This window comes from Nansenia antarctica (assembly GCF_963989245.1).
Source record: "Nansenia antarctica genome assembly, chromosome: 7".
Lineage (NCBI taxonomy): Eukaryota > Metazoa > Chordata > Actinopteri > Argentiniformes > Microstomatidae > Nansenia > Nansenia antarctica.
In genome coordinates, this window is record NC_137677.1 from 55,941,790 (window position 1) to 55,956,223 (window position 14,434).

Here is a 14,434-nt window from a genome sequence, read left to right on the forward strand (position 1 = left end):
ATATGAGTCATTTTGGGCCATATTTATAGAACAGATGGCCAATAGCAGCATGCACAGGCCCAGGTGTACTTCTATGTCCATAGAAAAAACAGTGTCCATCTGGAAGTGTGACTCTGACTCTGGGCTTATCCAGAGATGTGTTGTAGTGAAGGGCACTGTAGATGTGTGCTGGTTGGCTCCACAGACACGGGAGGCCTGAGGCCACTGTTGTGCCACTCACAGATAGAGCCACAGCTGTGGGAGCGGAGTTCAAGGTAAAACCACAACACACTAATTGGTGAACTGGTCTCTGCAATCCTGTCCTTGAGATAAGGAGACTTATAGAACAAGTTTATAAGCTATATTTAGGCCAGTATATATAACATGTCTGGATTTCCCCCTCCCTTACTGTCTCCCATCCTGTCTTTATTTTGTAGTTTATTGAGAGAGAATGTTGAAATCCGGGCACATCGTGTTCCATTACGCTCTGAATGAGGTACAGCTTGTACAGTACGTTCAACAACAGGGCCAGTAAAAGGGAAGCACTGTAGGTACGTAAGGACACTGGGCTGCAGTAGTTAGTCCTGAATCCTAGCTCCTAGCATTGCCTGGTTCTGTCATCGCCATTATCACTGTTGCCCAACTCCTATCTAATTTCCCTCAGCCCTCTCCTCTGTCAGCCCCTGCACACTGTGTCATTGTTTTAAGTCCCCACAGTTACAGAACCTCTGTGATTATCTCAAGTTAATCACAGGCACACTTCACATTTACTTTGGACTGAAATGCACTCTGGTATTTAGTTGCACAGGCTGGGCTGCCTGTGTTGTGGAGGTGGTTAGGAATCACGCTCTCATGATGAGGCCCTATCTGAGACATTTAGACTCAAATGTCGCCCTCAGACCATGAGGATTCCCTCTTGGCCTAATGGTAGATGCTTTGCTCTCCCACGTGGGAGCCCCAGGTTTGAACCCTGCCCATTACACCTGCACTGCTTTTTACTTAAATGGAGACATTAAAAAGAATGTACGTATGCACTTTTCTTCAGGATATTTTTAAGGGACATACTTTAGTTTTAGTGTATTGTATAATTAAAGGTTTGTTAATTTGTGCCTTAGGTGTCTTAAGTGTGTCTTAAAACCTTAAAAAGTTCCAAAACGTCTATAACTGCACAGTATATGCAGGATACATATATCTTGTTTTGGCAGACGTAGTTGGACTGTTGAAATAAAAGCAAGTGCAAGTCTGCACATGGAGAAGGTCTCTCTAATGAATGCTGCTCTTTGTACTCACTGATACAGACAGGAGTGGTTCAACATTTTACCTGGCCTGTCTGTTCATTACACTCTCTGTTTCAATGATTTATCATCATGGCATAATCCGAGCAGTCATTTCACCCCTTGTTAAAACATCCAACTGATAAGCAGAATGTTCAAATAGAGCCCCAGTAAAATAATGCCGGGTAGAATGAGAGATGAATGAACAATGTACTTTACTACTTTTGTGCAATATCTTTTACAGTACCGGCAAGCTTGTAATTCCAGAGATGATTGTAGTCAGTGTTGTTCACCTAAGGACACCAGATAGTAAAGAGGGATTCATTCAAATTAAATTAGCTCTTTTGAACCTCTTTTGCTGTATCTTGCAAGCTTATATCTCGAAAAAGAGAAGAGTACTAAAGTAAGATACCAAAAAGGGAGAGAGCCACATCATTTTATGATTGCTCAGTGTTAAATGTATTTTTAAGTACAGTACCTCATCAAATATTTGTTGAAAGACCTCAGAAGAAGGTGATAGACATATGTATATGAATGCAGAGATACTCACTCTATATCCAACTTGGCTAATGGGGATATGAAAGCATAACTTATTAGATACAGAGGTAGACTGCATGCAATATGACTGGATGCAGGTTTCTGTTAATCTAACAATTCATTCAAATGTCTATATGCTTCATGGTTTGTAATGCTTTATTGAATTTCTTCTGACATCCTACTGGCAAATGAAACAGTGAGTGTAAAAGAGCATTATTTTCAGTTAAATTGTGCTGAGTAACATCAACCCACATCTGCAAGACTAATGCACTAAAAGCCTTCTTCACCTTCTCACAAACCCTGCCCTGTTCCTCATGAAACACGATCCTTCAGAGATTTGATTTGGCAAATGTTCAGGAAGTGACTTCCACACAGGGACACAACTGGAGTCCTGCCGAGCTGCGTTTTCCACAGCCTGATTTAGAGGGTTATTCGTGCTTCCTTCCACCCCTTTTCTGCTACCATTTACACATCTGAAATGCATCTGTTACACCGTGTGTGAAAGTTATTTTCACTTTAGATTTTTCATTTCTCTAATCCAATTTGTACCATATATGTACCACATATTATGTGTTGTGCAACATATGAGATTATAACCATGTTTTATTAGTAAGAGTACTATACAGAGACAGACAACTCAGGGACATTGGCAGATAGAAGTAATCTGGGTAATGCAGTCCCTTGGCTTTTGTTATGTGCCTGCAAAGGGAGATCCTTCAGGGGGTTTTTGTCTTGTAAATCTCCTCACTGACTGATTAAACACTAGATGGTTTACTTCATTGAGGGGTGATGTCATAGCTGGAGGCTCTCATTCGCTGCTGGCTCCTTAAGGGTACTAACCTCAGCCCTGCTGGAGCGCTCTGACCTCCTTTCTCTCCACAATAGAGGGCTGGCTTGTCCTGCCCCGCCGATCCGCCTTAAAACCAAGATCCAGGCTCACAGAGAAAGAGCCCAGGCAGCCAGTTTATCTTAACTGTGTCTCTCTCCCTCCCTTTCTCCCCGCCCACCTCTGTCAACTTTAGACAGAGTTGACCCAACTAGCATTACATTTAACCAGCACCTTTGTAATTGCTCTGTGAGCTCACGCAGGGCTTTCTGCTGGGAGCTCTACTTGCCATGGGTGTGTGAATGTGAATAGGGAGGGGGAGCCAGCCTTGTGACTCTCCTTTTTTTATCCTCCTGTGGAGCAGACTGATCCTGGCCTCTTTTAGTTGGGGAAAAAGGTGGCAGGTGATTGGGCAGAGCCCTGGTGACATATATCTGTGGAGTCAGGAAAGTGCTGTGCGAAGAGGCAGTGCTGTCTAATTACCTCATTTTAGCTCCACTGCAGTAGAGTGAGGGAGAGAGAGAGAGAGAGAGAGAGAGAGAGAGAGAGGAGAGAGAGAGAGAGAGAGAGAGAGAGAGAGAGAGAGAGAGAGAGAGCGAGAGAGGGCTTGTCGCTTCCAAGCTGACACTCGCTGCATTGTCTGATGCATGTTTCTATGTTCCTCTCAAAAAGCCTCTTTTACAATGCTGTGCACTCAGCCCTATATAGGCTGCAGAGCTAGCCCAGATTCACAGGTCTGCTTGGCACAAAACAGAGGGGTAAGTTGGAATGTTAGATGGATTTATTTGTATATCCTTTTTTGTGTGTTTTATTGTGCTATTGCAAAACGGTCTTGTTTCTCTGTGAGCCACATACCTATAACATAAAAACAAAGATCATTTGAGCTATACTACTCAGTACTTTGGGGTATTTTGTGTGAATTTGGTGCTGTGTGCTGTACATACTGTGGGCTGAATAATTATGGAGGTTGAGATGTCAGGACATGTGTTATGATGTGAAAATAGATGCCTCATATGATATCCTATGAGGCTTAAGAAACATTTCAATATCCCAAATATTTTGGTTAACTCTTCCTGACTATTTCATTCTATTTTCTTTTGCAGGTAATCAAAGTGTACAGTGAAGACAACACAAGCAGAGCAGTAGAGGTCCCCACTGACATCACGGCCCGGGACATATGTCAGCTGTTTGTCCTGAAGAACCATTGCATTGATGACCATAGTTGGACACTTTTTGAGCATCTCTCCCATCTAGGCATAGGTAAGAGTCTGTTTACAGTTTGTCATGTTGTATGCTGTGTAGTAATTATGCACTAGGCCAACACTTGCACACTTTAGACTAAGTGTTTGAAGAAAATAATTCAGATTTGTTGCCTGTCGGGTTTTTTCTACATGGAGTCAAGTTTTTCTACACTGATGCTATTACGTGTAGTATGTCCATAACATTATGCATCGGACATATTCTAAACATGAATCACCAATGGGATCACTGTATCAACACAGTATTAGTCCTCTAGTGAAACCTGTTAAAAACACAGTAGTCTCATCACTACTGCAGTGCACTTACGCTCCTCTAAATGGCACCACAGGTTGGTCTACAGTGAGCAGTGAAGGGTTAATGTTCAGGAGCAGAGACTCCAGTCACAGAGGAAGATTTCTCAGCAGAATATTCTTCACACTTGCATACATTGCGTAATTCACCCATCTGTGCTCTCCCTAATTTCATTCAATCTGTCAGTGTCTTTTAGAGAAATATGCGCTGCTCTCATTCAGACAGTACCTTACAATGTATGTTTGCAGTGCTCCTCTAATTCTGTCCTTTTTTATATCTTCAAATGGCATGACTTGAATGAAATGGCAGTATCAATTATGAACAATTACAAGATGAATTACAGTGTAATTTTTAAATTAATACCGTAATTAGGCCTACATTCCTTATCATATGTCATCATTATCCATGATGAATGTTGAGTAGATAAAAGGAAAAGCAAAGTGCTTCAAATTAAACTTGTTTCAGAAAATGAAATGAATGCAGCTGCTACTGTGTTCAAATTATGAATTAAATTAATGAAATCACAAAATATTAATTTCACAAAAGTTTTGCCATGGAACAATCACAGAATTTTAAGAACATAGGATTGTATTATGATATCTGTGGGCTCAATTATGTTACACTTGGGTGACTGCCTTTCTATTATCCCTTTGAACTTCTGCTCACAGTCAAACTAACCATCACTAGCCTGATTCCCTCATTATCTGGATGGAATCAACTGCTTGTTCCCCTGTTGTTGATATACAGTACTGTAGAGTCACTTTGTGTATCTGCTTTCTAATGAAGTGCTATGCTCAACTTGAGTTCTGAATTCTTGTATTATTCATTCATTCTGCCCCTCTCATGGCTAAATGTAGTGCTTGTGTGATTCCCATCTGGTGATCGGATGCTTTTTTTAGACGATATGAGATGATAGCCATGGTGAACGCATGTGTATAAACAGAGACTGAGACTGTTAAAATACAGTTGTTGTGTTATTGGCTGTAATATACCCTAAGGGTTGTGGTTTGGTGACCAGCTTGGCTTGGATGTGGTTGTAGTATGAAATCAGTTTGCACTGTTCCAGATGACTGGATTCCACTGATGCAAGAAATATTAATTTTGGGTTTCAAGGAACTGAGTAATAACTCAATAACTCAATAATAATGGCCATGGACCCAGCAGTCGTTACACCTTCTACATGTTACTTATTAACAACCCAATCTAAAAATAATTGTAATAATTAATCTGTATGACATAATGGCACATGGCTGTATGACACATGGCTCTACTCTGATTGTACAGTAGTGTGTGGGCACTAGTTTATAATGTTGTTGTCATGAACCACTGTAGCTACTGTAATATCTATAATGAAAAGCAATTATACTGTAGGTTTATAATGTGTATGCTCTCTTCCTTTATCGTCATATTGATCTACTGATAACCTTATTTTAAACCTTGATCATGTGCAAACTGTGACACTTTAAATAACGTGAAACAATACTATTGTGCAATATGACAACCCTAGTCGATTATCTGTACAGTATAGTACAGTGGATTGTGTACATAGCCTTTATTTATGTAAACCAGCTCCTTCCCTTCTTGTGATTTTTTTAAAAGTGTTTTTTGTTTTTTTTTTCCCTTTCCTAACACCAGGGGAGCCACCCCTCCTAAATGTCGTTGTATGGTACCTGTACTGTAGCAATGACAATAAAGTCCATTCATTCATTCATTCATTCATTCATGTATTTCTATGATGTGGTACTGTGGAAGGAACCTGGTGCGATAGTTTTGTTTCACCTCTCTTCTCACCTCTCTTCTCACCTCTCTCTCACTTCTATCTCCTCCTCAGTTATACTCTACTCATGTGGTCATTAGGCCCTCTTACTTCTCACAATTGGGTAGCAAGCTGTTTCCAAATGGTACACAGTGCTTGTGTGAAATAATTTGTGTGAAAGAAACCAAAGTATCGTTAATATGTCATTATCAGGTCTATACCATGTAACCTCTATGTACATGTACAAGTGTCATTAATATGTCATTAGTAGGTCTACACCATGTAACCTTCATGTACATGTACTGTAAATACCTGGTTCACGGCAGACACCTGTAATGACTGTCTTTTCCTTTATGTTCAGAGAGAACCATAGAAGACCATGAATCTGTTATGGAGGTGCTGTCTGGCTGGGGCATGGACACGGACAGTCGGCTATATTTCCGGAAGAACTTTGCCAAATATGAATTCTTCAACAAACCCCTGGTTAGTAGATTGTGCAATGTTGATTTAGGCTGTTTTTGAGTTGTTCTTTTTTATATACATTGTTTGTACCCATAGTACACTGTCTTCCTGCTTTTTTTGTTCTATGTATTCCGTGGCATCATCTTCTCTTTGCACACTCTGCTGGACCAGGACGTGATAGCAGAAGTAAAAGACCTTGAGTGTTGTTATGACTGATGTTGTTTTCATATTGGTAGGATTTTTTCCCAGATCATATGGTGTCCATATCCAGTGAAACCAATGGGATGATGAATCATTCTCAGCTTATACAGGTATACACTTTGAGCAACTATACACATCTTTTTATAGTAAAGGCATATAATTACTGTTGATTGCGTTTTTTATGGTCTGTTCCATGGTCCTACAGACTTTTCTCAACTCAAGCACTTGTCCGGAGATCCATGGACACCTCCATGCCAAGGAGCAAGGCAGGAAGTCCTGGAAGAAGTTCTATTTTGTCTTGAGGAGGTCTGGTCTCTACTTCTCCAACAAGGGGACTTCAAAGGTCAGTAAAGATGCATTGATACATAGCTTAACCATCTACATTTAGTTTGTTTGTGGTAAAAAAACAAAGTTTAAAAGGTGGTGCTACATGTTTTGTTGCATCTCATATGCTTGTTGGTAATATATTGAGGCCTGAATGTGCCAATGTGGTTTGGTGGGGAGTCTCTCGCTATTGTCCCCTTGCATGGTAGAACTGGTTGTGCTAGATTTCCCTAAGGTCAGCTGGCATGCCAAGCCAAGGGAGTAAAGGGACTGAGCCCTCAACACTGCTGACAGGTGAAGCTTATACCTGCATAGTGCTGTGCCAACACTGCCAACCACTTCTCCCTCTCTGTTTTTTTTTTTCATTCTCAACAACAGAAGAGCTTTTGTACATAGCAAAAGAAAGCCCCTTGCTTTGCCATCTCCAATATAGGCTATTCAATTAGTTAAGAGAAGTCAGACTCCAGTTTAGACAGCTGCTCGTCCACATTTGTCAGACACATACGCAGACAGCCAGTCAGCCTGTCAGTCAGTCAACACATATACAGTACTCTGACTACTGTACCTGTCGTGTGGTTTACACTCGGCAATAAGGAAGTAAGAATGTCGTCTCGCAAAGTGGCTTAAACAGTGGCTGCCTTTGTGCTCCTCTGCTTGGGAAATCTATTTGGCCCTGGCTCTTTGACAGTGTGCATAATGTCTAAATAAAGCCCTTATCACTGGGTCACATACTTGGTCCTATCTCTTACACTGCATTTACATACTAGCCACACCTGAGGTGTAACTGATAGGCCAATATTATTTGGATAAGATGTGCTTTGCGCGACTATGTCGAAGCCTGCCAACAATACCCCCAACTCCATAGAGATGGCTAAAGCGTCCAGCGTGTTTACTCTTTGACTGCAAAAAAAAGACCAGGTTGAACATGAGAAAGTCAAAGCTGGTTCCTCTGCGTTCAGAGTGACCAACCTGTTGACCAGCATACCCCATGCCTCAGCTGCCCTGTTCTCCAAACACAGACAAACTGACTCACACACAGATTGTACAGTATGGTGATGGTGGTGGCCATATTATATTACAGTCTTTATTTACTTAGCATCTGTCTGTGCACAGGGCAGCCCTGCATGGTTCACATGTTATCCTCCATCCCTCACATAGTTGGATTTGTAATGGAACTCAAGTCTACTCTGCACAGGAATGTGGAGAACCTAACCCCTCGTTGCAGTAGTGGGCAGCTTGTGACATGAAGGGCAAAGGATAACGAATACAAAAATATGTGCAGACCGTAAGCAGTTTTTCTGTTTCATTCAAAGGAACCACGACATCTCCAATTCATCGCAGAGTTCAGTGACAGTGACGTATACACTTTGTTATCAGCAAGAAAAATACATGGAGCACCTACAGACTATGGCTTCTGTGTCAAGGTATTATTGCTTTTTCTTTCAGTAAACGTTTAAACCTCTATAGGCTACACTACACTAGGCTATAGTTGCTTCCAAATGTCATGCATATTGTATCATAGTATTACCAAACAACGTCACGTCATGTATTGAGATCGATGTCTTTGAGAGAGATAAAAAAATATATACTGTATATATACTGTAGTATATATCTCAAATACTGTACAACATTGAATATCATGCCATTAGTAGATTTGGCATGTTTGGAAATGTTGCCTTTTCTCTAAACTCATGTCTCTCTTGTCCATCCTGGTGTTTGGCCAGTCTAGTAAGTGTGGTTCTCCCCGGGACCTGAAGCTGCTGTGTGCAGATGACGAGCAAACCAGGACCTGCTGGGTCACTGCCATGCGCCTGTTCAAGGTTATCACATCATCCCTCTCTCTACGCAAAATTACTACTGTCCCTCCTAACTTCATTTAGCCAATTATTAAAAGTGACTCCATCATGTTTGATCTAGACACAACATGTGTTGTCATTTTAGCATCATGTGTATAAAGTTAATCTGCGGCCTGAAACATGTTTGTTTTCTGCGTTGCAGTACGGGATGCAGCTGTACCAAAACTTCATCCAGCCACACCAGAAACAGAAAGCTTCACTCATGGTATGTTTATCGTCTTCTTCCTTTTGCAGTTAAGATACAGACTATCCCGTGGTCCAACACGTAGTTGATACCTCAGTTCTTCTGAAAAAGATACTTTTATGGTCAATACTATGATTTGTAACTGCAAATACTGATTTGTAAATACTGAACCAACATACTGATACACTGGAAAATGACATGACAAAGCAACCCTGGTCCATATTGATACAGTGTCTCATACAAGACATACAATGTCCTAGAATATCCACAATTTCGTCCTCAAATGCAGCTATTCTGAATGAGTAAACACATGATCTATTTATGGCACTGGAACATGTTCGAGGAGCCTCAGCATTCTAAAAATAGCCTCCGATCAGCTGCTCTCAGACTTAACAACTCATCACCTCTGGTTGGCTGTCAGAGGAACGCAAAGAGTGTCCGAGACAAGCCGGGGCGAGCGGGGTCCGACCGGGATCCTGAACCCTGCAAGGGTACAGAGGAGGGCTAGTCCGTCTCTGGGAACAGGCTTGGGTATGATGGATATGAAGTTAGGGTACAGGATCTGTAGAGTAGGGTCAGGGGGGGTGGGGCTGAATCTCTACTGTCTGCTGACATAGTGTTAGTACAGCCTTTAGCTCAGCACTCTGCTACCATAGGCCGCCCAACCAAGAATCAAATCGAAAACCCCAAGTGAAAGGAAAAATTCAACATGTCAAGGAGTACTAGGTTTGTTTGTGTAATGATGTCTGGCCAGTGCAGGTCCAGAGCTATCTTTACATCCTCTGAATCAGGGCAGAGAGTCTAAGACGGATTGGAATGTTTCTATCCTTAAAGTAAACACTGGCCACTTTGTTACAACTGCCCTTAAGGATCCTGGGCTTAAGGGTGATAGAGGGGCAACTGGCGATTTAAAGGCTTCTCAGTAATCCTCATAAGACGCATTGTCTTTAGTGTGTGATTATTTAGAGCCACTGACTATGACAGCTTATACGACTACAATCAATGCTATGTGCCCATGTGTCATTCTATTCAAATGCTCTCTAATCCCCATTGAATGAAGCACATTCTGCTGCTTGGAATCATCTAGAAATTCTATGGAGCCACATTTCTAAGACAGTAGAGGGCAGCACATCACTGCACACATAAAGCAGAGTAGATACACGCTTCTTTAACTATTCAGTGTGCTGTATATTTGTGAATTGAAAGAAAAAATACCAAACTGGTGTGGTAACAAAAATGTTACTCTAGAGTAATTGTGGCACCACTAGATATGCTTATGGGCATTTTAATAGCCATTGTTATTGTTAAACTTAAATTCCTAAGTTCCATAATAAGTTCCCAACGACTGTCGTTTTGCAGAGGAGCATCTCAGAGAACTCACTGGTGGCGATGGACTTCTCAGGCCAGAAGAGCAGGGTGATAGAGAACCCATCAGAGGCACTGTCTGTAGCCGTGGAGGAAGGGCTGTCATGGAGGGTACGCCAGCTTTTCTCCTATAATGCACCTCTCTCGGGCAGTGTTTCTCAACCCTCTCCTCGGGGCGCCCCAGCCGCACCACATGTTTGATATGTTCCACCACCAGCTCACCTGATTCAGATCAAATATGTGTAGCGGCTGGGGCGCCCCGAGGAGAGGGTTGAGAAACACTGCTCTAGGGCATCATCAGCACTAGTCCTGCAATAACACACAGATTATTCTTTTACTGTGACTTAACACTTGACTACAGATACCTTATCAATGTCAAACATTAGGTTATGGGTATGTGGAAGTAGTCAAAGCATGTGACTCTTGAACTGATGTCTCCTTCAGAGGAAAAGCTGCCATCGTCTGAGCTCTCACGGAAGCCCCTCCACCTCTCAGAGTCCTATCGGTGACTACGGTGAGTAGAAGTTGCATCATTGAATCAGGACTGAACTGCCACGACAGGATACAGTTAACTTGTTAACTCATCCAGTGTCCACTCCATCTGATGTGTCATCCTGTATTTCAGCCATCCATATGGCCCAGCCATGGTTCCACAGCAAACTGTCTCGAGACGAGGCTCACCGTCTCATCACTCAACAGGGTCTTATTGATGGGTATGCAGTATGCACCAGTTCAGTGTTTGGTTGCTACATGACATGTACTGTATAATAAGGTGCATGGGGCTATAAGGGGGCGGCGGTAGCCTAGAGGTTAGAGAGTAGTAGATATTCAGTATAAAAGTTATAAGTTGTTGCTGGGAAAGCTGAGAGATTCTTTCTTTGTTTTCAGAGTTTTTCTTCTAAGGGATAGCCAAAGCAACCCCAAGACATTTGTACTGTCGCTGTGCCACACACAGAGAATCAAACACTTTCAGATCTTACCTGTGAGTAGAACCCCTTGTTTTGGTATGTCCTTCTCTTATCTCTTACTTAATCTTTCTCAAGATTCTGTGTTTGTGTGTGTGTGTGTTTGTGTGTGTGTGTGTGTGTGTTTATGTAGGTGGATGACGAGGGGGAACTGTTCTACAGCCTTGACGACGGTCACACGCGATTCACTGACCTGATCCAGCTGGTGGAGTTCTACCAGCTCAACCGGGGGGTGCTGCCCTGCAAGCTCAAACACCACTGTGTCCGCATCACCCTCTGAGCAGAGGGCCCCCCCGGGGGGCCCAGGGCCCCACATGCACCTTAACCACAGGGCTTCACTGGAGAACCACCCCAGCGCCCCGTGCCTTGACAAAACGAGAGGAGACACACAGACAACGCAGCCATGATACTAACTGAAACCACTGTTATCACCCACTATTTAGTCCATTCTAATGGAAACGTGATAACCTGTCTTTGTAACCACTTTTTTTTACTTTCAATAAAAGATAAATTAGAGGTTAAGATACTGTATCAGAAAGTTGCTCAGAAAGCCGTTGTTGGATAAAGTTGAGTATCTACTGTAGACTTGGGGTCTACAGATAGCTGCAGGTTAGCCTAGATGTGGAGACAAAATCACCAACATCACAAAGAGTCATGTGTGATAAAGTCCAAACTTCTGTTTATGTACTGTATATAATGTAGAGGTGAATATGTTTGCATTGTGTAATCAGCTCACTCGCTCGTTACAAGAACTCTGTGGGTACGGAGATCTACTGTAGGGAACAGTTAAAACTGTAGAATGAGAGCTGGTATTTGACTGTGTTCACACACCATGTGAATAGAATGACTGGTGTGGTATAGCCATAATCATTGAGCGTTATTAGCACAGTAAAGCTGAAACCTGTTAGTTAGCTAGTCAGGGGGTATCTCTATCAAGCTGGGGACTAGGGCATGCTGGGAGCTGTAGTATTTACAGCTGACCTCTGTCCTTCATCTCCTGGGTAAACTAAGCTGTTTGTTGTTTTCACCACATCTCAAGGTATTCAGGTATTTTCTATAAAATATGATTGTTATGTTTTCTATTTGAGATGTATGCTGACCACCAGAGGAGAATGCTAAGTGGGTGCATGCTGTATAAGCTGTAGAGAGAGAACATGCGCAGCACACAGACTTCACTAGCCCGCACTGTACATTCACCCGAAATGTATTGATTGCATTTGAATCGATAAATGGTACTGTAGGCTGCTCCCTGTGTTAGAGGAGCAGCAGAAGATATCTTTGACTAATTTGAGATTCAAACAACCACAATGTGTAAGATAGAAATATATTGTGATTTCTTTGATCATATCTGAATTATTGTATATTGAAATGTATGTTTTATAGTCTTTTTTTTCCAAGATTCAGGTAAACCTTGTGCAGCACCTGGATTGGTTGAATATTGATGTCAAGATCCCTACCATGACTTACATCATGTACTGTTTGTTGCTTTGTGATTTTTGGAAAAGGTAACCATGCAGCAACTTTTACCAGTAAGACATCATGAAACCAATTGTTATGTACTTTGAAATAAGTGATTCTATAAGTGAGTGTTTCTTTGAACATAGAGGGAGACACCAGTGCATTTGAACAGTAATGAATGTCACTCCAATGTTTTATAAAGAAAAGAAAAAAAAGGTTATTTGCACTGTATGATTTCAGTTGTATAATTGTTTTTAGATTAAGCTGCAAGGTGAACACAAATTACATTCATGAAAAGATTGCATTTGTTGTAGATGACATCATGTTAATTGCACTGTAGTTGAAACACTGGTAACAACAATGAGCTACACTGACTTTTAAAGACAATGTGTCGTTTTTTTTAATGCTTGCATTGTTCCCTAGTGCACCAGGTTATACAAACTCTGCTCCCATTTTATACAAACCTATAGACAGAGTATCTCTTTGAAATTACTATGTATACTTTATGTCTTCTACAGTATAATGTGTTATATGTATCCAATATTTTCTTAATCTGCATCTCTGCCGCACATGTCTGCTATACAGTAGTAGGTTCATCGATTCTTGAACTATTTACACTTCTTACAGTTTTTTTCTATCGCTTTAACAAAGCATAGGTCATTTTCACAATCTCTTGCAAAAGCAAACACTGCATTCAAAATAATGTTATGTCTTCTCAAAATTAAATTGTGTCAAATGACACACACAAACCATCAAATGAATAGACACTTGTAATGTTTTCATACTCAAATATAAAATACACAAACAAATTAAATTCTGAAATACTGTACACATCTCAGCAATGACAGTTGGATTTGTTAAGTGTTCTTCATAGAGAACAAACAATAGAAAAAAGAAAATAATCCTTCTGCATATATTCTATACAAAGGCCACAAGACCTCGTCGACATCACAGGCAATGTTCTCCCTGGCAGAGAGGATAGTATTGCCTGGCATGACGAATCCAGCCCTGATATACTTCAGATATATTTCAACACAGGAGAGCTCACATTTGGCCCTTTTATTGCTAAAGCTATGATTGCTAATTGAAAAGCAACAGGTGTTTGCCCATATGAGGAGTGTGATTGGTGGTTTGAGTTTAGCATTCTGAATGGTAAAGTTTTCCATGTGAACACAAGAGATTTTATCCAGGAAGATTGTGCCAATTCTAGAAAATTGTATTTAGTGTTTTGTTAACTGTGGTTTAGAGCTGCAAAATGAGTGATAAGCAAGAAATGTGTTTGTCAACAATTGGTGTGAGATGAAATACACAAGTTTCAGGTTTTTGTCATTGTGTTTGAGGTTCCGATGTTAGTGTTAAAGCGATAGAGAACAACTGTAATAGACACATTTAGCAAATGGAACAGGCCTATTGAGCTTCCTTGATCTCTCATCCCTATATTATATTGGCCTCAACAGTGAAAGCACTGCTGTACATGTTGTTTCCATTAGATGGCACTAGATGGCTTCTCCAGCTCCTGCTCGTCCTCTGCATCACTCTTATCACTGAAGTAAAATGTCTTTAACTTCTGTTTACGCAGAATGATCAGTCATTAACTTTCATATTGTTTACCTGGACGTATGGCAACACATTTGATTAATAAACAGAGTCAGTTTAAAGTCTATAATATGAAGGTGATGGACACAAATCACTACAA

General features: G+C 41.2%; 1 protein-coding gene across 1 annotated transcript in view; it reads left to right on the forward strand.

The window, feature by feature from the left end:
* The window catches only part of grb14 (growth factor receptor-bound protein 14), a 35,346-nt gene extending 21,758 nt beyond the window's left edge, over positions 1-13,588 (forward strand). Inside the window, exons 4-15 of the mRNA XM_080535535.1 lie at positions 3,720-3,876; positions 6,285-6,406; positions 6,622-6,696; positions 6,792-6,929; positions 8,224-8,334; positions 8,635-8,730; positions 8,909-8,971; positions 10,310-10,426; positions 10,760-10,829; positions 10,941-11,028; positions 11,204-11,297; positions 11,414-13,588. Of these exons, the coding sequence (XP_080391661.1) occupies positions 3,720-3,876; positions 6,285-6,406; positions 6,622-6,696; positions 6,792-6,929; positions 8,224-8,334; positions 8,635-8,730; positions 8,909-8,971; positions 10,310-10,426; positions 10,760-10,829; positions 10,941-11,028; positions 11,204-11,297; positions 11,414-11,560 (1,278 nt within the window). The 3' untranslated portion in view covers positions 11,561-13,588. The remainder of the gene's footprint in view (positions 1-3,719; positions 3,877-6,284; positions 6,407-6,621; positions 6,697-6,791; positions 6,930-8,223; positions 8,335-8,634; positions 8,731-8,908; positions 8,972-10,309; positions 10,427-10,759; positions 10,830-10,940; positions 11,029-11,203; positions 11,298-11,413) is intronic.
* Positions 13,589-14,434: the final 846 nt, after the last annotated feature.